The sequence below is a fragment of the Emydura macquarii genome, unplaced genomic scaffold, assembly GCF_026122565.2.
Source record: "Emydura macquarii macquarii isolate MOO-44397 ecotype Brisbane River unplaced genomic scaffold, CSIRO-AGI_Emac_v2 contig_3530, whole genome shotgun sequence".
NCBI lineage: Eukaryota > Metazoa > Chordata > Testudines > Chelidae > Emydura > Emydura macquarii.
In genome coordinates this window covers 8,986,142-9,011,861 of record NW_027133667.1, presented here as the reverse complement: position 1 = coordinate 9,011,861, position 25,720 = coordinate 8,986,142, and the positions used below count along the sequence as shown (strand labels likewise).

General features: G+C 40.9%; 1 protein-coding gene across 2 annotated transcripts in view; it reads left to right on the top strand.

Moving 5' to 3' along the window:
* The window catches only part of KDM5A (lysine demethylase 5A), a 77,456-nt gene that overhangs the window by 4,065 nt on the left and 47,671 nt on the right, over positions 1–25,720 (top strand). The window contains exons 3-11 of one of the 2 annotated variants that reach the window (XM_067536245.1): positions 913–1,035; positions 3,350–3,520; positions 4,017–4,151; positions 11,005–11,110; positions 11,912–12,000; positions 15,548–15,706; positions 16,719–16,838; positions 22,933–23,091; positions 24,996–25,177. In XM_067536245.1, the coding sequence (XP_067392346.1) occupies positions 913–1,035; positions 3,350–3,520; positions 4,017–4,151; positions 11,005–11,110; positions 11,912–12,000; positions 15,548–15,706; positions 16,719–16,838; positions 22,933–23,091; positions 24,996–25,177 (1,244 nt within the window). The remainder of the gene's footprint in view (positions 1–912; positions 1,036–3,349; positions 3,521–4,016; positions 4,152–11,004; positions 11,111–11,911; positions 12,001–15,547; positions 15,707–16,718; positions 16,839–22,932; positions 23,092–24,995; positions 25,178–25,720) is intronic. The other variant, XM_067536246.1, reaches the window with a different exon arrangement.

Sequence of the window (25,720 nt, the reverse complement as noted above, 5' to 3'; positions counted from 1 at the left end):
TGGGTTTGCAACTGAGAATTCCAAGGAAATTGGGGTGCCCCCATATCTGGAATTATGTGCTGAACTCTGGGAGAGGGGTGGGAGTTCGGACACACCCCTCACATGGGCATCTCCTGTTGGCTATTTTGGGCAAGGAGCCATCCAGAGTTCTCGCTTTTGTGAATCCCATTCTAAAGTGCCTATCTCCCTCCATATTTAAGCCTCTGTTGGCCGGATGCTGGGACTGCTTGACGAGATGGATCACTTGATAATTGCCCTGTTCTGTGCATTGGCCACTGTTGGAAGACAGGACCATTGGTCTGACCCAGTATGGCCATTCTTATGTACTTATTTGTTGGGTGGGAAGTCTGAGTACCTAACCCAGGCTTTGTGAATCCCAGTGATTTTTCTAGATGCCTAAAAGTTAGGCATGATGGTGCTGAGCATCACCATGTCTAAGTTCTTTGGTCAGTCTAGCCTTATTTGTTTCTGGGGTTCTGAGTGAATCTCCTTGTGCAACAAGAATCACTGAGTGCTCCAAAAAATGCTCCAGGAGACCCTCTTGCACAGTCCAAGGCATATCGAAGGACTGCTATTTCTAATTTTTTTTCTAATATTAACAAATAATAGATGATCTTACATTCCTGCCTAGAATGCTTGTTTATTTTTCAGGAGTTTACATCTTGTCTTTAAAAAGAAAAATTCTGGGTAGGAACATGGCTCATAAGATATCAAGTAGAGTGTAAAGTTTTAAAAAAAAAAGTTGAAGATTTTCCCCTTTATTGACTCTGTCTCCCTTTATAAATTGTCACACTTTTAGTTACATTATGAACATATAAATACTGTTGCACTTTGATTCCTTTCTGTCTAGATTCTAGGCATTTCCCTCATGTCTGACTAATTTCAGACCAATCTGTATTCTTGTGATTATAGGCAATGACCAGAGTGAAACTGGACTTCTTGGATCAGTTAGCAAAATTTTGGGAACTTCAAGGTTCCACTTTAAAAATTCCCGTGGTGGAGAGAAAAATCTTGGATCTGTATTCTCTGAGCAAGGTAAGGTTCTTTGGGATTTGGGGAAGTAGAGAACTACCTGAAGTGATGGTAATGTTTTCATGCATGGTGGGAGGGTGTGTGCTGGATATACCATGAAAACAAGGAGATACTTAAAATATTTATAAGCAGGATGATTACAAGGAGATGGCAGACAATTACAAGTACAGTTAACAATGACATTTTCGTTGGTTGCTCAGTGTGCAATATGAAAGTCCTGCAAAATTAACTAGTAACTTTATTGGCCAATTCTTCTCTTTGCTGCTCTCCAGACATAGTAGGGTAGATCTGTAGGAGTTTAGAGCTCTTAGCAAGACTAATGGGTTGTCTACATTTGGAAATTTACCAAAATAGCTATTCTGGAATAATTATTTCATAGCTGGCAGTGTGTGCCATCACAATAGGTGTCTGCCCCGAGTGAGAAGGAGACCCTAGAATAGCTATGTTGGTATAAGCCCCCCTGTGGATACTTAAAATATTTGTAACTTGGATGATTTGGAATAAGTGCTTTTTTCCAATTTAGCTGGTAAAAGCACTCTTTTGCCAATATAAACTGCATCTACACAAGAAGGGTTTTGTCTGTATCCAGCAGACATTTTCTAGTGTAGAATAGATCTATGAATGTGTGGTGATACCAGGACTGCTAGATGAAAGAGCCAGTTTCCATTTACCCATCAAAATGTACTTCTCTAAGTAGGGTAGGATACATGGCTTTAAAAGATTATGCTTTAGAGGAATTTGATTTTCATACACAGCTTTATGGGCAATGTGGGTGTTTAACTTTGCTTAGCTGTCTTTGGAAAGCATTTAAGGTTTATTTCCATGTCTGTCATGGTTTGATAGGAAATGATATAATTCTCTTTGCATAATGCCACTGGAAATAATATATGGGACGCTGGCATGAGTTAGAACAGGAACCTCAGTTTTGTATGAGTTAATATTTTAGTTGTCTAAGTAGCTGAAGGCATAAATTACTCGCTTTGTTTCCCCTGATTGCAAAGCTTGTTTTTATTTTGTTAGCATCAAGGTAATTGGCTGTTATTGTTCGGAATGAGTGGGTATGAACTTTGGGTGCTTTCACTATGTTGCTCATCTTATAGAGTGAATCACAGCTGCATTCACTCCTTTTGGTCACTCCATGAAGCTTGGTCATTCTAAGATAAGGTATAAAACATAGTTTTACATAATGGGTTCTCTGATGACTTTGAAAAACCTGAACTGGAACATCCCTTGTAATGTGAAAAAACAAAGGAAACAGAGGAAAGTGTGATTTTAATTTTTATTTGTGTTAACAATTATAAAAACACTACTTAAAATCTAAATTACTTTTCACTTAGGGCTGTTATGCTTTTGCACTTTACTCAATTTAGCTTCTAAATTGAGTAAAGTTTTCATTTTCAGTTCCACTGCAGTAACAGTGCTTTTGTGATCTAGGTTTCTATCAGTCCATGCAGTGTTAGACATATAACTTGGGCTCCTTGAGGAGGGAAAAAATTGACCACCAAACTGAAAACGTGTAGAAATATTTTGAATCTTTACAAAATTTAAATGGAACCAGCATTGGTCTATTTTAAACTGCTTGGCAGTGATCCTTAAGAGAAGGGGAGTGAGGATGGAAATGCTGTCATTGTTTCAGAGGAAGCATCTTCTGTGCCACTATGACCTTCATTTGGAGACAAATGGACTGTTTTTCAGGTTAAATAAATCAGTCATATGTAGCGAAAGACAACTTTGTATGGGAACTGATTGACTCAATGCAAATAGAAATAGTGTTGCTGCAGCAGTACTGATCTAATTGGAAGGTGAAGTCATTGTATCCTCTTCTGACAGTAGTTTTTGTTTCAGGGTTCTCTGTCCAGAATTTTATAATTCTGGAATCCTGAGCACCAACACTTCCTTCTATCTTGGGTCTATTAGAAGTGACTCCGCCCCTGGCCAGACTCTTGTTTTTCATCATACTGCACATATGATAAAAGATGACTTTTAATTTTGTTCTGACGTGGGGTTTGTATTCTTTCCAACACATCTGCGAAGAGCAGCCTGTTTGTCTCTTTCTGCCTGGCACAATATACACTTAATATTCATTTCTGAGCAGTGGGGCTCTAATAAATGTATCAGGTGACCGAGACAGATAGGAGTTTGTTAAAGTACTACCCCTGCAGGAAAAATCCCTGCATCATAACTGTTGGACTCTGAGTTTCACAGAACCTTTGAAGGTTTTGTCTGTCTAATCATGTCTGGTTCATATACAATGGTTAGAGGAACTCAAACCTCCTTAAAGAACTTTTCTTCTAAACAATTTTTTGTTTTGTTTCAGATTGTTGCCAGCAAAGGAGGCTTTGAGGTGGTCACTAAAGAGAAGAAATGGTCCAAAGTGGCTAGTCGGCTAGGCTACCTGCCAGGAAAAGGCACTGGATCGCTGCTGAAGTCTCACTATGAACGGATACTGTACCCCTATGAACTCTTCCAGTCTGGGGTTAGCCTTATGGTGAGAGACTTGTTCCCTTCCATTATAGAAAGATGGAACCCAAACAATTGCATCAGTATAATGCTTATTGCTGTATACTGAATTATCACACGTTTCTGTGTTCACGAAAGCAGCAACTACTTTAATCAAATCAGCACCTGTTCATATTTGGCATAATAAAATTAGAGGTTACATTGTGATCTGGAGCAGTGATTGTACTTTTAGGTTTCTTTTATAGGTCTGAGATCAGTTCTGCTGGGAATGGGAAACAGGGCAAAGAGTGATGTATCTGTTTGGGAAGGTGTCTTTATTACTGTTCGTTAGGCATCTGTTGAGATTCAATCTTCTTACTTCAGGCTGCATGCAGTGATTTGTCTCTGGTCCAAATGGCATGTGTACTGCAGTATTATTTCACTGGGTAGTCCTATTCCTCAACAAACAGGATGGTTCACACACCATAGAGAGTCTGATCCCCTGATCAGTCAACCTGGTGTCCTTCTGTGCTCTGATCCTTTAGGGCATCCAAAAGCCAAACTTGGACCTTAAAGAAAAAGTGGAGGCAGAGGACCTCAGCTCTGATGCCCAGGCTTCCCCAAAGCAGGGTACAAGAATGAACGTTGTGCTGAAGAGAACCAGACGCATCAAATCCCAGGTACCCACATTACTTGGCCACTACAGACAGAGTGCATTTATTCTTTGCACCAGTGCTGTCGCACTAAGAATGCAACAGCCTTTGTCTGGCCGTGGGAGCCCACTCAAATGCGCCACGAGGAAGCAGTCCTTTTTAAAAACTCCACAGACACGTATCTCTTAGGCCTGGTCTATTCACAGAAATCGTATTAGCTTAACTAAAATCTGTTTTTATAAACCAGTGTAGCTAAACTGTTTTCATATTGGTTTACAGCTGGCTTATATAGTGTTGGTTTGCATCAGTGAATGCACCAATGCAAACTAAACAGATATAAGCTAATTGTAAACGGATATAAAAGTGTGTCAACACGGGACTTGCATCCAGTTTAACTAAATAAATTTTAGACACGCTTTTAGTTAAGAGGATGTAAGCTTGTGTGCAGACAAGACTTTACGGTCAGTGAGGAAACTGTGGAAATGGAACCGGTTATCCCAAGATTGACAGATCGTTTTTTGTGAAGAGCTTGCAGTGGGGAGGGAAAATGCTGAGTGATGGATGGGAAATCTGTTCCCGTTCCACAGCTTTTCTCCTGAAAACAAGCAGTCCCTTTTGTGTGGGTTAAGGCTATTCTTGCTACAGCAACATTTTGCTAGATATTTACTGATAGTTCTCTGACAATCTTGAAATTCCATAAACACCTCCTGTAACTTTCCCTTCAAACTGAAACAGCATCATTTTAAATGTCAGCACATCAAAAAAAGACCTTGGAGTCCTAGCCTCACTTTCCTCCTCTTTGTTTCTTTCCCTGCAATCTTGTTTAAGCAGTCCATCTCTGTTTCTGATAAATAACATATGCTCTTTGTAAAAAAGAGGATCTCTGAAAGTTTTTGGACTAGATCCCCGTGGCACGTTCTAGTGGCTTCTTGCTGGCCAGTCAGTGGGACATGGGTGAAAGCTGGGTTTTTATTTAACATAAACTTTTTTACTATTTGCGCCATGCCATTCTGGACTTATTTTAAGCTTACTGAAATTTCTTTTCCATATCTAATGCTATCAAAAACATGTCTGTCTCTTTTCCAGAGTGCACATCTCATGCCACTCAGGTCTCTTAATTTCTCTTCACTTCTGCTGAGCATCCTTCAGCTTTACTAAATAGTATGTTCTGCTTCTCTTAGGTTATGGTTCATTTAGACAGGTTTGTCTTTTATCTGATCTCCTCATTTTCAGGCAGACTTACTACATTTGTTTGTATAATGTAACCATATACAAAAGCAGCACATCAGCCGTCTAGGCTGTGGTCATGTGAGATCTCTAACTATGTTGTGTTGAGTGTGGTCAGTACTTGGATGGGAGATATCTACCCAAGAAAAATTCAGCATGCTCCAGGAACTGCTGTCTGTCACTAAGTATGTGGAACTCTTCTGAGTTGGTATTCAGCCATTGTCTAGGGGGTGCTATGCTATTGTATCTTTTTCAGATGAGGTATAAAAGAAACACAGCATTATTAAGATCAGTTTTTTTACAAGACTGCTCTCAGTAGTTTCAGTAAAACCATAGTATTCCTCACTTCCCTTTGTAAAAACTGTTTGTAGAATTCCTGGCACAGAACAGCTGCTGCGTTTCATTGGTGGCTGAGTGATCTTTACACACAGTCTGCAAAGCCTATTATTGTTGACTTATACAAAAATGACTCTTATAAAATCTAAGCATGCTTTTAATGATTTTAAACTTAACACTTAACTTAGCACTTAACAAAAGAAATAACAGAAGTGAATTCTCCAGGGCAGGAGAAACTCAGCTCACTCACTTCACTTAATCAGGAAAAGCCCAAATATTTTTGGGATATGTTCAGAAGGTTTAATAAATGTATTGAGCTAACTGGGGAACTGAATTCAAAGCAGAGATTCATCCCTCATTCTCCTGTTAAAAACACCCTACCACTACCACCGAATACCACGAGAGCAAATCTAGGGACTGTGTGCAAAATATTCCAGATTTCAGTTGCAGGGGAGGTACTTATGGAGAGGAGCAGTCTCTACTATAGGCAGGAATCCAAACCACCAAGCGGTTTGTAGATTAAAGTGAATACTTCGACTTGTACCAGAAACCATCTGGGGAACCTCCAGGACCCACATGTGTAATATGCCTCAGATGTGAATATCCCCTAGATAAACATATTCCTGTATTCTGCATCAGATGATGATGACCTATGTAGAGTATGTTGCCAGTAGTCCAATCTGCAGGTACAGTTATGGATAACTGTGGTGATCTCTGTATCTGAGAAGAGTTTCTAAGTGGGAGGCAATTTTATGTTGTAGAAAGCATTATGGACCAATTACTTACAGATCAACTAGCTAAGAAAGAGAATAACAACAGTTTGGAACTAGTGACCACAAGTTACTTGAATTAAGTATGGTAAGGAGTTGTTTCACAGAATGCAGCAGTACAAGGATACTAGATTTTAGGAAAGCCAGATTTAAAGAAATTTAATAGAGTAAGTTGTGAGAGAAGGATATATTAAAATTCTCTATTGTAAAAGAAGGCTGGGAATCTTTAGATACCATAATTAAACACAACTAACTACAAGCCCTCTGGGGGAAAAAACTGAAAAAACAAGAAAAGGAAGATTGGTTTTGTGAAAGACTTCTCAAAGATCTGTTTTAACCAGTCCTATTGTTTTCCCCCTTGCTCCAAAATAAAAGTATTGGAAATGGAAGTGGTGGGGAAGGCCAGCAATAATAGTTAGTAAAGGTGTGCAAAGAAAGTTTAAAAAAAAAAAAAAAAAAAAAAAAAAGGGGGGGGGGGGCAGAAAAGATTAGCACTAGAAAATAAGGATGAATTTATAAATGTTAGGGGAAAAAGAAATGGTAGATGGAAAGCAGGTCACTTAGATGAGGAATGATCTTAATAATTGAAAAATTGCTTAGATACATTTTTCTGTTACTACTTAGTTTAACAAAAAGTTTTAAGGGAAATCCTGTTTAAAAAACAAACAAACGAGCAGATTGGGAATACGGGAAACTATGGAATAATAATTAAAAAAAAGACCTATGGGTGCATCCTGGGCTGCTAAGGGATTTGACTAATGAGCTTTCTGAACCTTTGATGATGATTTCTGAACCTTTGATGATAAAATCTTGGTACTGAAAGAAAAAAGAAGCTAATGTTGCTTCAATCTTTTAAAAGATGATGCTTTTACCAACAACTTCAAATCTAGAGAAGTTTTTAAGAGTTAAGTTGTAGGCAGCACATCTGCCTTGAGTTCCATTACCAATTTTTGTCATTTGGCGATCACACTTTGTAACACAAATGTTTTCATTAGTAGTGCGGAAGATGATAGTGGAAACTCACTTTAGAAGGAAACAATTTAACTCACTATATAAAAAGTGCTGGGAAACGCACAAAGCAATAAAAAATTTCACTGTTATAATCATCTTAGGTGCTAATTGTAATAATAGAAGGTTAAAAATATCATATAGAAGTGATTTTTTTCAAGTTGATGGTGTCCCTTTAAAGGATGAGATACTTAAACCTATAGAATCGTAATTGGATCCTGTTAGTGAAAAATCCTTGATTTTTTTTCTTTTCAGTTTAGCAATTGTTGGAGGATGGAGGAAATGGAGAAATCTGTTAAAATACTAGAGGAAAAAAGATGACAAGTCTACTTCATTGCATGCTCGGTCTCAAACCTTAGGAATAATAAAGTTTTGCACTAGAGTGTGCAAAACCACAATGACTACCTTAGCAATGCTAAGGCAGAATAACTTCCTAAACACTTGTACTGTGTGACTATCTGTTGATACAAGTGTGTATGAGGTTAAGTTTTTTTGCTAGAGTGTAAGTTTGCAGTTGTGATGTGATATATATATATATATATATATATATATATATATATATATATATATATATATATATATATATGGCTTTTTGGTATCTGTTGGAAATGGAAGTGAAAGCCTTATGGAAAGTTCGAGTGTGTTACACTATAAAAGTGGCAAGAGACTTTTCCCTTGCTATTCCTTTAGTTCCATGTTCTCACAATTTTGAGTTGGGAATTGTTCTGATACAATCTTAAGTGCCACTAAATGAAGTTTTGGATTTTAATAATCTTGAAGGTTTTTGATATTCATAGTTTAGGCTGTTTGTAAATAAGTGCTACTTGTGTTGTTCTATGGACCTATATTAGATATTTTGTGTATGTTTCCTTCTGGTCACATAACTTGCACTTTTGATACATGTAGTGTTCCCTTTACCTGGTGAGAGGAACTAGTGGTTATAGACAAGCTCATCATACTTTTTAAGATTGTGTTCACTTAAAAGTATAATGGAATTAGAAGGAATAAGAAGACTTGAGAAACGTGGTTTCATAAGAATTTTTTTTTGTAATTCTATCAAAAATCAGTGTATGAAGAGAACTTGGTAGATGTAATGTCTTGATTTTAGTAAAGAATGATATCCAAGTTCATTTTTCAAGTAAAAATGAGGATTGGGATTACAACAGTCCAATGAATTAAAAACTGCCTGAAAATTTGTAAATAAACAGTAATGCTTTAATGAGAACATTGTACTGTTTGGAGAAAGGAGGTAATCTGATATCACTGGGATTTCTCAAATCCCATTTTATCTGTTTTCATTAATCATCTGGAGTATTGGGAAAACAGTGTTCCCATAAAATTAAAGGGATATCAACTTGAAGAATCACATTTGTCTGAATGTTGTACCTATATATTAAAATAACATAAATATTTAGTTGCTATGTTTCAGTTTATATGCTTTGTATATTCTACAGGGATGTCAAGATCAGTAACACCATTGTCCAATGTCAGTCAGTTTCTTACTTGCTAGAAAGATTTCTATAAACACAGAGGTGAACAGAAAAATCCTTAAAAAATTTAAAGAATTTAAAAAAAATCAGGACGTACTACTTAAAGGGTGCTGAATCAAACTGGATTTTTAAAGTCAATTTAAAAAAATTCAGGTTGATAGCATTCCTTTAAATTGTGAAGCATTGCCATTACTAGTGGGAACTGAGACATAACACAGATCTACAGTTGCTTGAACATGAATAGAAAATAACAGATATTCAGAATGGAAAGATGCAAGTTAATATACTGGATGAGAAAATAAATCCAAACACAGAATCCAGTGGGAGGGAAAAATCTGGCCTGCAGTAGTGCTAAAACAGATCTATGGAGACTAGCAAATGAGACTTGCATTTTGGCAGCCAACAAGAAGATCAGATAAACAAAAGTGAAAATTTGGGATGAATACATGGAGATGATATTCTCTATTTATAGTGTTATTGTCACTGCACATAGTTTCTCATTCAGTTTTGAGCACCGCTTACCAGAAAGGTGTTTTTTTGTTTTTTTTTTTTAAACATCACCCAGGATTGTGATAGGTGCCTTGCAGTACCAACAGAGACCTGAATCATGCCCCAAGAAGCTAACAAACTGACCTCTGACATAATACAATAAGAGAGTAATAAGTTTGTAAAGGGGAGCCAGGGAAGGAAGGCAAGGTAACATCAGTAAGGTAATACAGTTTCTCAATGAGCATTAATGAGCAGCATGATGGATTTAAAATATTTTAGTTGACTGGCTTGAAGGCTTTGCAGGAGCAGTGGGTCATTAGGAGGGACTTGAATGAAGAAAAGGTAGTTGCCTGGTGTACCAGTTCAGGAAAGACGTTCCAAGAGTAGGAGGTAACATGAAAAGTTCAAGGATGGTTGAGAAGTAAGTGGACAAAAATGTACGGAGGATCCCATCACTGGTGGAGTGGAGGCAATGATGCAATAAAACAAGGTTGAATAAGCGCATAGCACCCAGCACAATGGAATCCTAGTTCATGACTAGGCCCTGGTCTACACTGACTTAGCGATTCGGCGGTAGTGGATGGGAGTTACGCAAGCTACGCAGAGTAGCTTGCGTAACTCCCGTCGACTGTTGTGCTTCCCTTCTTTGCGGTGTCTTCACTGCACTGTGCCGACGCAGCACTACGCCACTTGAGGGGATGGTTTATCAGCGTTGGCTTTTGGATCAATTGAGGGGGTCTTCGCTGACCGCTCAGTTGATCCAGATAGGTTCATCTGACGGTGGCGACTTTGCCGCTGTCACTATAGACATACCCTAGGACTCTTAGGCACTGTGGTAATACAAAAATAATGAGAGGCTCAGAGTTATGAAGAATTATGAATGAATGGCTAGGAAGGGACAAAACAGTAAGAAAACAACCCTGCATTGGCAGGGGGGATGGTCTGGATGACATACTTGGTATTTTTCATCACTTAATTCATATAATTCGAGCACCAGATGCATGTAATGGCTATGGGGCATAGTAGCTCTGCTTACATCAGAAAATCCAAGCCCAGCCAAGGATTCAAGAAGACCTACAAACTGTGGAACTCATTAATAATATGCGGATATATCCATCCACTCAAGGGAGTAGATAAAGGGTGCCACATAAACAATGTATTTATTAATATAAAACTTTTCCTGATCCATGGTAATTTAAAAAATGATGGATTGGTGATTAATTGTTTTTGCCAGAAGTCATACCTAGTTCTCTGTGATCACCTGTTGTTCAGATTAATCTTTGTAACAAAACTCTTTAATGCTAAATGTGGAGACATCTGTTTGGAGAATTGGAAGAGAAGTTCCAGTCTGTGTTTCATTGCATTCCCATTCTTGCTGGATCTCTGGATACTGAGTTTGGGGATGAAAAATCAGGCCTTCCATCTTCTGATGAGTAAATCCGATGATGTGTATGTGAATGGGGCAATGAGGAAGAGAGTAGAGATATAAATGTGTGGTGAGTAGTGGAGACCTGGAAGGTAAATGCTGATGGTGTTGTGTTGATGTGATTTTGTTTTCAGGCAGAGGCAGGAGAGATGAGTAGAAATACTGAGCTGAAGAAGCTGCAGATCTTTGGAGCTGGACCCAAGATGGTGGGACTGGCATTGGGAGCAAAGGATAAAGAAGGTAAATAAGCTTCTGAATTATCCTGTGTGTAGGGTCATAAGGACATAGTAGCCTGTGTCTAGACTCTGAGACAGTCTTTTGAACCAAATCTCATTGCTCTCTCTGGAGACGAGTGGGAAGAGGTAAAAATGAGCCACTATGACTGAAAAAGAAAGTTAAACATTTGGGGATTTAATTCATGGGGAGCTTGACAAAACTCAAGGTGGCTAATCCCATTGGCAGGACTCTCTTAATTTGATATGGAATCATTTCTTCTCTATTATTAGGAAACATGCTGCACAAGTTGAGAATTACTGGACTTGAAAAAGGGATTGATAAATTTTAAGACCAATCATTCTCGATAAGCGCACAGATTATAAGGGTAATCCACTTTGTTTTATGATGTAACTGGATCTCCTGTGGAGATCAGCAAGAGAGGGTTTACCCTTCCCCAATCATATATCGCTTGGTAAAACTGGTCAGATACACCAAAGAGTTCTGGCTTTCGCTACAGCAGCGGTTCCCAACCTTTTCGAGTGTGCGGACCCCTTTTCAACCTCCAAACATTTTGCGGACCAGCGCATGCTACTAGTTGTTTTTTACACTCTGTTTTTATTTGAAATTGTACAATTCCTTGGTGAGGATGTTATTTTTCTTTTCCATGGGTCCCCTGTAGTAGCCTCGCAGAACAAAGGTTCTACTATTCTATTAGGGAATAGTTGCTGCCAAAGGCAGGATACCAGGCTGGTCTCTACATGATCCTTGCAAGTTGGAGCTTTCTTTATGCCATATTAATGAACTGTAACTTTATTTTACTTCAAGACGAGGTCTCTCGAAGACGCAAAGGCACCAAGTCAGAAGCATTTGGCATGCAGATGAGGCAACGCAAAGGGGCAATTTCTGTCAACTTTGTAAGTGTGATTTCTTTGCTCTGGAGCACACAACCATAGGAAATAAAGCTGTCAGCTGGGTTATTTTTTGATGTATTAGTGTCATTGGGAAAATAGGGTATACAGTAAGATTATACGTGATCTGCTGTAAGGTGAGAATTTGATTTAATATCACAATAAAAACATTCCATTTTAGGTTGAGATTCCACCTTCATTTATCAGAAAAGCATGTTCCATCCTGAAGGGGCTCGCCTGAGACTCAAGAGACTTAGGTTCAATTCTCTGCTCTGCCATAGACGTTCTATATGATCTTGGGCAAATCACATAGTCTTTCTGTGTTTCAGTTCTCCATCTGTAAAATGGAAATAGCCGTACTTTCCTTCCTTAGTGGTATTATAAGGATAAATATATCAGATTGTGAATGCTCTGATACTACACTAATGGAGGCTATATAACTATCTGATAGTCTAAACCAGTGTTTCTCAACCTTTTTGATATCAGGGACTGACTTCTGCCTTCCTAAATTGTCAGGGAGATCTCCAGGACTGGCACCGGTTTATGAATTGGTCGTTGAGAAACACTGGTCTAAACTACTGAAAGCAGGATTAATTTTGCCTCAGACTGCTTCTTGAGATGAACATCTCATTTTTGTTAGTCTACCAGAAACAAAAATAAAGGGTAGCAATAAAATCTGTGTAACAGTTTGATACTTGATCATGGAAAAAATGTATAGTTTGTTGGATAACTCAAATGGCTTTATTTAAACTGTCATACTTGGCATGCGTACACAGTCCTGAATAAGGATTAGTACTTCTAACAAATTGAAGAAATTAAGTTATTGGTACTTCAAAAACAGCATACTGAGCATACAGAATGCATTACTTTGCCTTAGCCTCAGAAAAATTTGCCAGAGCTTGTGGTTATTTGAAATGTTAGTTATTCCCAGTTCCACAAGGAGTCAGGGGACCTTTAACAAAAACTCAAATAATCTTCTTTTTAGATGAAGAAATGGCTCCTGAGTTAAATTATGGGGGTCACAAACTGCAATTTAAAGCAGTAGCAGCTAGATGCTTGGAAGCAGATGGTGTTACTAGGGTGAATAGGCCTGAACTTGTCTCATGTTCAAAGCTAAAAGCATTGGACCTCTTTAGTACTTAGATGAATTACTTGATGAAAGTACATGATAATTCAGGCTTGCTGTTTCTCTGTGACTGAAATGGCTGCTCTTAGTGACTTTTAATCTTTTAAATAAGATTTTATTGTAAAATATTTCTTACCTAGTCAGTTTTCACTTAGCAGGAGACCTGAGTTTGATTCTTGTTTGTGTTGTCTCTCACTTGTGGGAGGGGATCAGACACGGTATCAACAAAACCAGCAGTTTGCAGCTATATTGCCTTGTCTGTGATCTTGTTGAATTCCATAAATGAATGGTGGTTGGGCCTATATAATATTTGAATGAGAGACTTCCAAGGAAATAATGTTTCTGAATGTAGACATCTTGCATGTCAGTCTGCAGTTATCATATGAAAAATGTCCTACTGTAGTTCTGTTTGCCTTTCTTCCCTACTCACCTTTGTATAAAATGGTAATTTTGTGCAAAAACATACACAAATATAATAATGTTGAGAATTTATTTGCAGAAAAGTCGCGATTCATTTGTGATTCTCACAGCACTCATAAATCAGCTGCTGTTTGTTTGCGTTATAACATGGCATTGATATTTGATTGCACGTTAACTGTGCTGTAATACAAAATGCTGCATGTGTGTATTGAAGATTATGGAAAAAGGGCAATACCTTAGATATTGGTAGCAGTAGGTATAGTAAATACCTTGGTAGCAGTTGCTATAGTAAATGTTGCAAAACATTTTCAATTGTAATCCCCTATTTCTACTCACTTTGTTTCTGAAAGTAACCTGTTTGGGTGATGTGTTCCATCTAGAGTCCCTACCATATCAGTTTTCTTGAGTTTGTTTGAGATGAGGGTGTATTTCTCCTCCCCTTGATGTTCAACAGCAACAAAAAAACCCCAAAACAAAATACCCACCACCCCTTTAGACATGCTTACGACACAAATATCTTAAGTTTGAAACGTGGCTTGGACATGATCTTCGATGAGGACTAATGTTTTCAATGTATCTGGAAAATGGTGGACTTTTTTCAGAATTTTGACCATTTGAAAAATTCAAATGAAACACGTGTAATTGAAAATGGTGAATTTTTAAGGAACATTGTATGTTTGCACACCTAGGGAAGTGCATACTCTCTAAATAGGTTAAGATAACAGTAGGACTGTGCCTTACATAATACTTTCCTGTTGTGTTGTGTTTCAGTCACTTAAAGGACTTGATGTTTTAGTGATAGCCTGACTTAATTAAAACCAGTGTCATCTTGTCTTGCTTTTTGGGCTACATAATGGAAAGATACAATCTGGGTTGTCTCTCATCAGATGGGAATAATGGGGGAATTTGGATCAAGTAATATATTAAATTTGGGTGCTTCTCTTAAATGATTAAATATAAAATTATTCTTCAGACATGGCGAGTGAGTAACGGGCTAACGATTATATTTAGATTGTATCACAACTCTATAGTTTTATAAACAAATATTTTAGGTATTTGAGTATATTTTAGGGAGAAAATAGCTAATCTTTACTCTCTAAATGGGTGATACTGGAGCTATCCTTCTGTAACAAGCCTACAGCAGGAGTGAATTTGAGACCTTGATATCTCCTTGAGTTTTGAGACAGTTCTTCAGGTCAGTGTTGCTCTGGTTACTGAGATGACCTTGGGCAGACAGGAATGAGGAAGTGGTGTTTTGAAGCATGAATACTTACACTTTGCTACTTGGAATCCATACCCTTGTGTAATCAAAGGAGAATAAAGATCAAGGGGCAGCATTAGCCACCTGTACATGTAGCTTTTGCCTTTGGATTCTCATCTTGTAATTTGCGTGTTTCTCTGTTCCTGGCATGGTCTGTTTTTATCCCTGCATTTGAGAACATCTTAAGATGTAATTACACTTGTATCACTGATACTGATGAAATGCCTATTTTTGATCTAACCATGGGGGCTCTTGTAGGGCACACTCTCTGCAGAGATCTAATTTGAATTAACCTTCATTACTGGGGTTCAGAGAGCAGGGAGAGCAGTCATACTGAGGATGTGGCAAGGATGGTTTTGAAACCCATCTTCTCAAATTAAAATTAATGTAAATTAGTTCTTCTAGTTGAAATAAATGTTAATCAGTTCTTCAAGTTATCTGTCTTGCGGATACTTGATGCTCTTTGTCCTTCTGTAGCTCAGCTATATGGGTATTCCTTAGCTTCCTACCATCTCATGTTTTTTCAGACTCTCAGATGTCTGGCTGCCTTAGGGAAGCAGAAGCTCTGTGGAGGTTTATTGGCGCTTCTCTTGGTGGGGACTAAGAGGAGTGGGAGGGAAAGGATTACCTAATGTCCAGATATCAGGTTGCAGCACTGTTTACTAAGCTGTATAGCAGCTTATAAAAGGCAGCTTCTGGGTGATGGAGACTGATCATAACATTACACTGACATTTTTTCCCCACAGGTTGATCTTTATGTTTGCTTGTTTTGTGGCCGGGGAAACAATGAGGACAAACTGCTACTGTGTGATGGATGTGATGATAGCTACCACACTTTTTGCCTGATTCCCCCTTTGCCTGATGTGCCCAAGGGTGACTGGAGATGCCCGAAATGTGTTGCTGAGGTACAGTTCAATAACTACTCGAGCTGTTTTCATCTGTTCATGATATTAGGAAGAGCCATTTACAATGGCAGTGCAGCCCTTTGAGCTCTGTTCTCTTCCCTTGTCATTGGAGCAGAATGTGTAGTTTTATATTTAGTTTGGGATATTGTCAAGATGTGTGACTGCTGCTTCAGAGGCTCCTTGTTCAGCAAACAAAGCTGCTGGATAGTATAAGGAGGAAGAGTCTGTTAGACTGCCAAAGGAAACCTAGAACTCTACGGGCAGCTGGCCTTCACATATTAAGAGCTAGAACTGAATTTGAGTTGTTAGATGGTGTTACTTTTTATTAACCAGCCATCAGTTGTCTGGCATATTTGCTTGTTCAGATAGACCTCTGTATACATAAATATTGTTAGAGGGCTGTATTGGTGTTGAAAGGGCATTGTAGAAATATACAGGGTGGAATAGCCTGAGATGTGACCGAGGCTGCTATTCCCCCCCCCCCCCCCGCGCGGCTGCTGTCTTACTAAGATTAGAGAGACAAGGTGGGTAAGGTAATATCTTTTATTGGACCAGCTTCTGTTGTTTTCCTCACCCACCTTATCTCTCTAATATCCTGGGACCGACACGGCTACAATTACACTGCATTACGAAGACTAAGGCAGTTGTAGGCTTTGCTCCAGTGCAGTTTTGCTACAGTTGCTTGTCTTAGTGCCAGAGTTTGACATACCCCTCTCTTAGCTTAAGGCTGCCTTCAGTATTTTGCTCTTCCTTGTTGTTCTGCCTAGTGCAGCAGGGCTGAGTGCCTTTCGGAGTACAGATGAAGCTGCATGGCAGTTGTCTTGAACACCTTAGTGTGGCTGCCTAACTGTTAGTTGTGTGGTGGGAGCTGCCCCATCTGGAGAAAGCAATTGAAATCAATATTTTGCCCTTGTATTAGCCAAGGAAACTGACTTAGACACTGATATTCTCCAGTAAGGGCCTGACTGCTTGTCCTCAGCTGTAGGAGTAATATTTGTATTGCCTCTCCTAGGAGTGTAACAAACCACGTGAGGCCTTTGGATTTGAGCAGGCTGTCAGAGAGTATACCCTCCAGAGCTTTGGAGAGATGGCAGATAACTTCAAATCTGATTATTTCAACATGCCAGTTCACGTGAGTATCCCTATTTTGTTGTGATTTGTTACTTCAGTCCCTTTCCCAGTATCAGCTGACCCAGAGTTTTTGTTGGGCATCTCATGACTTGATTTAAAGAAACACTGTCCTTTTGGAATAAATGGATTAGCTCTCTGGCAACTGGTCACGTCTCCTTCAATTTCCCCTCTTTATACTGGGGGTCTACTGTCTCCTTCTGGTGGATGGTGACTTAGATTGTATCCCAGCAAAGTACTCTGGCCAAACTGCTAAATTCTCTCCATTTCTGGGGTTCAGCAAACCACACTGTCCAAATAATGTATTGTTGGCACAGTTCTTCCTCCAGCCCTTCCCCGAGCTTCCCCTTGTATTTAAACCTTTTGACAGGCATGCCTCAAGTCTTTTGATCCTGTTACAAACCTGGCCAAGTCTCCTTTCCACTCTCTCTGTGGATGGTCATCAGACTGCTGCACTGGACCCAACATTTGGAAAGCACATGCTTCCGTGTTCACAGGATCTGAGCAGCATTCAGACACTGATTCTAGTTATGGCCTCTCAGGCACACTCCTGGGGTGCAGACTCTGTCTGGCACTCCCTCCTTGGGATGTGGGTTCCTGCAGTCCAGCTGCCTTGGGTTCAAAGACAAATGCTGAGCCCTTTCCCCTCTCTGCGCCTCCCTTCCCCCCCCCTTTAAATCTCTCTACCAGCTAATGCACATTTTCCCCATTGGTCAACACTCATGGGGATTCTGGTATAGAGTTCAGCTCTTTGTGGATGCATGGCAGATGAAGTAAGGTACTCAAGTTTTGCAAAGGAAATTTTTAACCACACACGTAACTTTACTCTTAGACAGTACAGAGGATATACATCTCTGTGCATAAACAACAAATAGCTGAATGCATTTCCTTCCTTCAGTCCTACTTCTGCCACCATTTTTAGGGTTTTGTTTGTGTCCTTCAGGGGAGTTGGGGAGTCTCTGACCCTCCACTCCTTCCGCTCAGTCTTCTAGTTCTGTTGAAGGGCTGTCCTCCTCTTGGCAGAGAGCATGTCCCTTTTAAAAGCAAGGTCTGACACCTCTTTCTGCTTCTCTTCTCATACTGGGATTTTCCATTCTCCCTGCTCTCAATTAGGGTTGCTGAAAGAGGATCATTAAAAGTCCGTGGCTCAGACTGTTGCCCCCACAGTGCCATCTGGGTAAGGCTCTTCAGTTGTTGAAGGTCCTGTTTCAGATTCTCAGACCTTGTTTGTCTTCTGCCATAGAATAGAACAGATTAGTCACAAATAGAGTTCATAAAATCAAATGAAATTCACACCTTTCTTGAGTTCAGTCAGTGGTCTTCACTAGGGTCAACCAGCTGGTGCAGGGCTGAAGGGAGGACTTTGTCTCTCCCTGGAATCCCCCAAGCAAAACCTATCCCACCAAATTTTTAGCCCCTACTAGTTATGTGCTACCTCAAGCCTTTCCTTCTTTTACCCTGTCCCGAGACTCTTCTGTGAACTCTGTCCTTGTCTACAGCCCACTTCCTGGGCTCAGGGCTCTCTTGAAGGAGAGTCCTTCAGTTTTCAATTCATGATCTCTGTAGTCACCTTCTGCTCCTTGCACATATCTGGACTCTGGAGAGCCTTCCTCCAGGTCCTACCCTTCCTCTTCTTCACTGAGCCACAGTTGATTTATAGTTCAGTTACTTGACCCCCATCACTCCCTGTCCCCATGGTCATATGACCTTGTGGAACTACATTGTTCATCAGTCACTTCTGGGGACTATCCCCCAGCATGTGCTTCTTTAAAGGGCTGAATTCTAGTAAGATTTGGACTAGTGGCACTTGTTATTAAAAGGACCCAGTATACTCTGCTACACTAGCAAGTTTAAGGGGTCAAAAGTAGTTTGAGATCTTTCCTCAGCTCCCTACCAAGTTTTATTTTTAAAAACTACTTTTTTTGTTTTTAAAAATTTCTCCGATGTTGTGTGTGAGAACCATACAAACTGGAGAAACAGACTTAACTCTGTAGTGTAGACACAGACTTAATTAGGTCGACAAACAGCCACCGCATTTTTCATATCTACCTTACCCTCTTTCTGGTAGTGGTGCTCATCCTCCCCATGAGTGCTTGCATCTACTTAAGTGGGGCAATGTGGGGGGCTCATTGCCGGAGGGCACCCTCCCTCCCCCCCCTCCCCCGATCCCAGGGCTGTCAGCCCCAGGGCAGGAGGGCTTCAGCTGTGAGCCTTATGGCCTGACAGCCAACAGGCAATGCAAGTGACGCAATGTCGACATGAACACTGCATTAACCTAAGCACTATGCCTCTCGTGGAGTGTAGTGGGAGACTTACATTGGTGGGAGCAATCCGGTAGTGCAGACGTTTACAGTATTTGTAAGGCAGCTTAGACTGACCTACTTCTGTAGTGCAGACCAGATCCTCAGAAGCAGAATGTTGTATTGTGGGAAGGAGTAGGTGGATAAGAAAGCTAGTATGATTAGAGGCAAGTTACACTGATGATCAAGAATTGCTATAATTACAGCGTTTGTGCATGTTCACACAACGCTCCTTGTGTCAGTGGAGCACGCCCACAGTTGGTGCTTTAGAATCGACAGAGTAGTGCGGTGTGGGTAGCTATCCCACTGTGCAGCTTGCCACCTTCTGCAGCTAGGAGTTTGGGAATGGGGAGTGGGTGCAGGCTCAATGTCCCATGATGCAGTTTTTTCTGTCCCATCATTTCATGGGCTATCGACTGCATTTTGCGCCATTTTTTTCAACAGCCCCTGTAAACTCTTTGCCCACCATTTCTGCCTGAAAGCATGGATCCTGCTCTGCTCACTAGTCTTGTGATAACTATTATGAACACAATGCACCTGATTATGCAGTATTTCATGAGTTGCGATCCTGAACAGGAATCCATGGTGCCTGCCTGCCCTGCCACGTGCCATGGAAAGAAACAATGCTCCACATGCTGGACCATTGCTTTTGGGCTCGGAAGCAAGCACCGAGTGATGGGATTACGTCGTTATGCAGGTTTGGGATGACAAGCAGTGGCTACAGAACTTTCAGATGTGCAAAGCCACCTTTCTGGAACTGTTGAGGGAGAAGCGCATGGCGATCACTGTGTGGAAGCTAGCAACTCTGGACTGCTACCAGGCAATCGTGAATCAGTTTGAAGTTGGGAAATCCATTATGAGGGTTGCATTCACCCAAGTGTGCAGGGCTGTTAATTGCATCCTGCTACAAAGGACTGTGCCTCTGGGAAATGTGTGAAACAGTGGTTGGCTTTGTGGCAGTGGGACTCCTTAACTATGGCGAGATGACAGATGGCACGCATATCCCAATTTTGGCCCTTGATCATGTTGTGATGGAGTACATCAATAGAAATGAGTAGATCTCCGTGGTATTGCAGGCGCTTTTGGATCACTGTGGTTGTTTCACTGATATCAATGTGGGTTGGTCAGGGAAGGTTCATGTTATACATTTCCTCAGGAACACTGGCCTGCACAGAAAGCTGCAAACAGAGACTTCCTTTCTAGACCAGAAGATTCCAGTGTGGGATGTTGAAATGCCCATAGTGATCCTGGGAGATGCAGCGTACCCATTACTCCCATGGCTCATGAAATCTTACATGAGAAACTTGGACAGCAGCAAGGAGCACTTCAACAATAGGCTGAGCAGGTGCAGATTGACTGTTGAACAGGGGTTTGGCAGATTAAAGGCTTGCTGGCGCTGCCTTTATGGCAGGTTGGACCTAAATGAGGAAAATATTCCCATGGTTATAGCAGCCTGCTGTGTGCTGCATTATATTTGTAAGGCTAAGGGTGAAAAGTTTCTCTGAGGTGGAGGTGGATTGCCTAGCGGCTAATTTTGAACAGCCAGATACCAGGGCTATTAGAGGGGCACAGTGGGGGGCTATTTGAATCAGAGAGGCTTTGAGACACCATTATGACAATAAGCACCATTAATGTGTTTTCTATAAATCATTCTGCCATGCTTTAGCTTCCTGCCTTCAATGATTGCTTCCTGATTGTGATTTGTAGTCTGCAAATGTGCTAGTTGCAACTGTGTATTAATTCCAGCAGCAACCACCGAGCATTTTTATTAAACAGCAATAACTAACACACAAAAAATGCTTTCTTGAAAGGGATATAATACTGAGAGGAGCACTGTCTTGATGGGGGCTCTCATAGCTGTGTATAACTCCAGCTATCATTTTGGAAGCTGTCCAAGGAGTGGAGTGAACAGGGTACTGCGATGGGCCAGGAGGAGGCAAGGAATGTGTGGGTGGAGTCCGGGGAGGGCATGGTAAGCAGTTCTGTATGGGCTGTGGGGGGTGGTGGTGGGGAGAAGCATGCATGTGTTCTGTCTGCAGCATGATTACAGACTTCGACATCTGTTTGGTTTTCCATCACTTTCACCATCTGTTCCTGGCCCTCTAAAATTTGCTCCTGGCCCTGATTCTGCTCCTGGTTCTATTTTTAGTTTTTCATTTATTGTGTTCTGTGCCCTGTGTTCTTGATCTGCAATGTTGGAGGATTGGAGCACCTCCCAAAACATGTCCTCCTTGCTCCTCCTGAGTCTCTTCCTTGTCTGGCAGATGTGCTCTGTCGGTGTATAAGGGGTTCCCCTCAGGGACACATCTGCAGAACCACAAGAAATAATAAACAGAGGCATGTTTGTTAGTGCACTCACAGCATTGAGTCATAATAGCAAATTACACCTCTTTCTCACTCTCCTTTGGAAAGCACACACCCTAAAGATGGTGTGTTTGGGCTGGGGAGGGTGGGTGGTGTTCAAGATGGTGCAGAGGGTCTAGGTGGTGTTTTAAGGGGATCACTATGTGTATCTATGGACAATATTGTAAATTCTGCCACCATTTTCCCCAGCCAAGGGTCATTGAAGCTGTTCTCACTCCTCAGGGTAAGCAAGGATGCAAGGGTGCATCTCCTGCATGTGTCTGGCTTTAGATCAGGTCCCTTTGCTGCTCGCCTGTGTGTTGCTTTGACCCCTGCACAAGTGATTGCCAATTTGGTACGGCAAAGTTTCCTACAGTGGGGGAAGAAACAAAGCAGCTCTGCCAAGGTATCTTCAGCAGAGGGTTGACGGAGTACCTCCAGGAAAGTTTCCTAGAGATCTCTCAGGAGGATTCCCGTGAAATCTCAGTGTGCATTAACACACTCTTCTGCGGGGCCCCCCTGCATAGCTGCATAGGGGAATGTGAAGTGGACACAGACACAACTAATATTGTACATTTCTATCCCTTAACCAACTTCTAGCATGTAACAAAGCAAGGGATAGCTCTACCTCATGTAACCAAGCAGTATCAAATCAAAATGAGTTCCCCTCTCCCGCATTATGCATGCCAGAGCCAGAGTGCTGGAACTGGCTTGAACCCTTCGGAGTTGAGAAGAGGTCCAGGCTTACCATGGTACCGGATGACCCTGTCGCCTGTCCCATTTCATCCTCCATTTCCACTTCCTCATCTACCACTTTGTCCTTTGGGTTGAGTGTGCTGGGTGCTGGCTCCAGGGCCCTCCCCCTCCCAGTATCTACAAGGCTCTTGGTGGTGGAGGCAGGGCCACTGCTGAGGATGACATCCAGCTCCTTATAGAAGCACCAGGTTTTTGGCACAGCGACAGTTTGGCTCCTTTGCTTTCTGGTACTCCTTCCTCAGCTCCTTGATCTTCATACAGCACTGATGCATGTCCCGTTCATAGTCTTTTCCAACATGCCATGAGAAATCTTCACGTAAGTATCGAAATTCCTGCGTCTGGAGCGGAGCTGGGACTACACAGTCTCCTCTCCTCACAGAGCCAACAGATCCAACAACTCCAGTGTATTCCATGAGGGAGATTTAGTGCATGGAACTGCCATGGTCAGCTGGAAAGATGCAATGTGAGCAGTCAGTGTCAAGCAAATAGGAAGTGGAATTTTAAAAATTCCCAGCCCTTTAAAAGGGGAGGGGAGGATGCCTGTGTACTTGAGTGCAAGGGAGCGCAATTCAAACTGCTGACCAGAGCATTCAGGATGGGCATTGAGGGACACCTCCTAGAGGCCATTTACCAGGTTTTTTTGGGGGGGGTTTAGCCTGGGATAATGCTACATTCACTGGAATGCCTTTGTCTTTACAGATGGTTCCCACTGAGTTGGTGGAGAAGGAGTTCTGGCGACTGGTGAGCAGCATTGAGGAGGATGTCATTGTGGAATATGGGGCTGATATCTCATCCAAGGACTTTGGAAGTGGTTTCCCTGTGAAGGATGGTCGTCGAAAGATGATGCCCGAGGAGGAGGTGTGAACTGGAAAATGCAACTAACCTCAGACCTTGCGGAACAGGAAGTTGCACTTTTATTTAAGCATTTAGGGCTGAAATTTATGTGGATTTTTGTAGTTTTGTGAAGAAAAATGATGCTTTTACACGCATCAACATTTTCTAAGGCAAATGTGTTCCAGAGGCTAAAGCAGGGGGATTGGAGTCAAGACACGTTGGTTTTCATTACTGGCATTGGCACTGATTTGCTATGACTGACTAGTTATTTTTCCATGCTGTTGTCTGCACCTGTTTTGCATGCCTGTTCTAAGGGTTAATCTTTGTAAAGTGCTTAGCTCTTCAGGTTAAGTGTGAGACAGAAATGCAAAGTATTAAGGAGTGTAAGGAGACTGACAAGATTTTGTCCTGAGAGCTTCAACCTTCTGTAAATACCCTAACATTAGCCTTCTCATCCACATGTCCTATAGTTAGAATCTATAGGACAAGTTAAACAAAGTGATTTTCAATTGTCCTTCTTATCGGTATGTTCTCTTACAACATACAACACGTGCCATACTATCATAGGAAGTAGAAAGGGAAAAGAACTATTAAATAATCTTGTCCATTTTCCCCAGACATGCCTAAAGTAATTGTTACCAGAACTCAAACTATTTCAGTACCCTTTCATGGCTGCTACTATGTTTAAATTAATTTAGCCAATATGAGCAGACTGATATTAGCTTGCATTACATCTGCCATCCTGAAATGTGGACTGGTGTGAAGGAACTATGGTGAGCACATGAGGCATGTTATGTGTGAACACAGTTCTTAACTTTGTCCTTCTGGTAGCGTATTGAGGTGTCTGTGAGGTTAGAGGTAAATTTGGGATCATCTGATTTGGCTATTAGTCTTTTGCCTGTATACATTTTTTTTTTTTACTATAGTAAGTATTATTTACTCTGTCCCACAATACAAAAGCTAGGGTCATCTGACAAAATTAATAAGTAGCAGATTTGATTCAAACCAGAGGAAGTACTTTTTCTCATGGTGCACAGTTAACCTGTGGAATCCATTGCAATGGGAGGTTGTTATGTCCAAAAATATTACTGGGTTCAAAAAAAAAAAACTAGATAAGTTCATGGAGGATGGGACCATCAGTGGCTGTTAGCCAAGATGGTCAGGAATGCAAACCCGTGCTGGGGGAAGTCTAAACCTCTGGCTGCCAGAAGCTGGGAGGGAAAGATGGGTGGATCACTCCAACTGCCCAATTCTGTACACTCCGATAGAAGCTCTGGCATTGGCCATTGTTGGAAGACAGAATACCATTGGTCTGACCCAGTGTGGCTGTTCTTATGCTCTTACCAAGAGCAGTGAAGGTGTTCTCCTGTTTTTAAAATATGTTCCCTTCAAGCAGTTTTTGTAAAGAAGGTTAAGATCAGTCATTCTGTAGTAAAATGGGCCTTTAATTAACTGATTTCACAGAACATGGTTTTTAAAGTTGTATAAGACTTGAGTTTTCATTGAAGAGTGTTCCAGACTAGAATTTTGCCTCCAGCATATCATACTGACGTCCTTTGCCAGCCACTTTGTAAGGGTCATTGCTTTACTTAGATGGAGCAAAAAAGAACAGGGAAAAGTGACCGTGTTAAGCATGTTTGGGTTTTGAGCTAAACCAAAGTCTACTGAGAGAATTCCAACTGCATTGAAGTAACAGGATTGGCTGCTAGATTAAGGTCTGAAAAGTAGTTGGAAGACTTGATTAAGTGCTTGATTTAAAGAAATACTACCCACTTTTGAAGCTTCAACATGGAAGAATACCAATCAAAGGCTAATATGTAAATTAATAGCTTGGTCCATTTATCCGGAGGGTTACTTTCTTCTTAGACTTGTTAGAGTATTTGAATTGTCTTCGGACTTCTTCACTGCTTTCTCCCTTCCTTTTGCAGGAGTATGCACTTTCCGGTTGGAACCTGAATAATATGCCAGTGTTGGAACAGTCAGTCCTCGCTCACATCAATGCAGATATATCTGGCATGAAGGTGCCCTGGCTGTATGTAGGGATGTGCTTCTCCTCTTTCTGCTGGCACATTGAGGACCACTGGAGCTATTCCATCAATTACCTGCACTGGTATGTTCTCTCTTCCTGTCATCCTCTTTCTTTGCAGTGCCCTGCTTGCTCTTAACTGATGCAATTCTTCCATTTAATACCTGCACCTGGTGATAATCCAAGACCAAAGGGACACTATATTCATTTTACCCCAAGAAGAGAGTGAGTTTTGAGGGTGTTGTCTCTTGCCACGTGCAAAGTGTCTCAAGGAGAGTGGTGGGAGGTTCTGTGAAATCACTGGAGTATACCCTGTGTGACACTGACAGTATCCTGAATGAACTTTTACTGAATTAAGTTAAACCTTACTTAATTAAGTTTAGTAACTTTTGGGGTCCACTATATTAAAAAAGCAATTGTGTGTGTTATGGAATTGTATGTATATAACTTCTCTAGGAGACTGATTGATTGGTGAAATCTCTGGAAAGTATTAAGAACTTTAGAAGGCTTTTTGGAACAATACCTGTGAAGTGGATTTCCTAGGAAGTACCTGGGGGCAAGGGGAATGCAAATGACCCATTTGAATCCACCTGTTTGAAGCTATGCTCAGGGGAGGAAAACCCATTG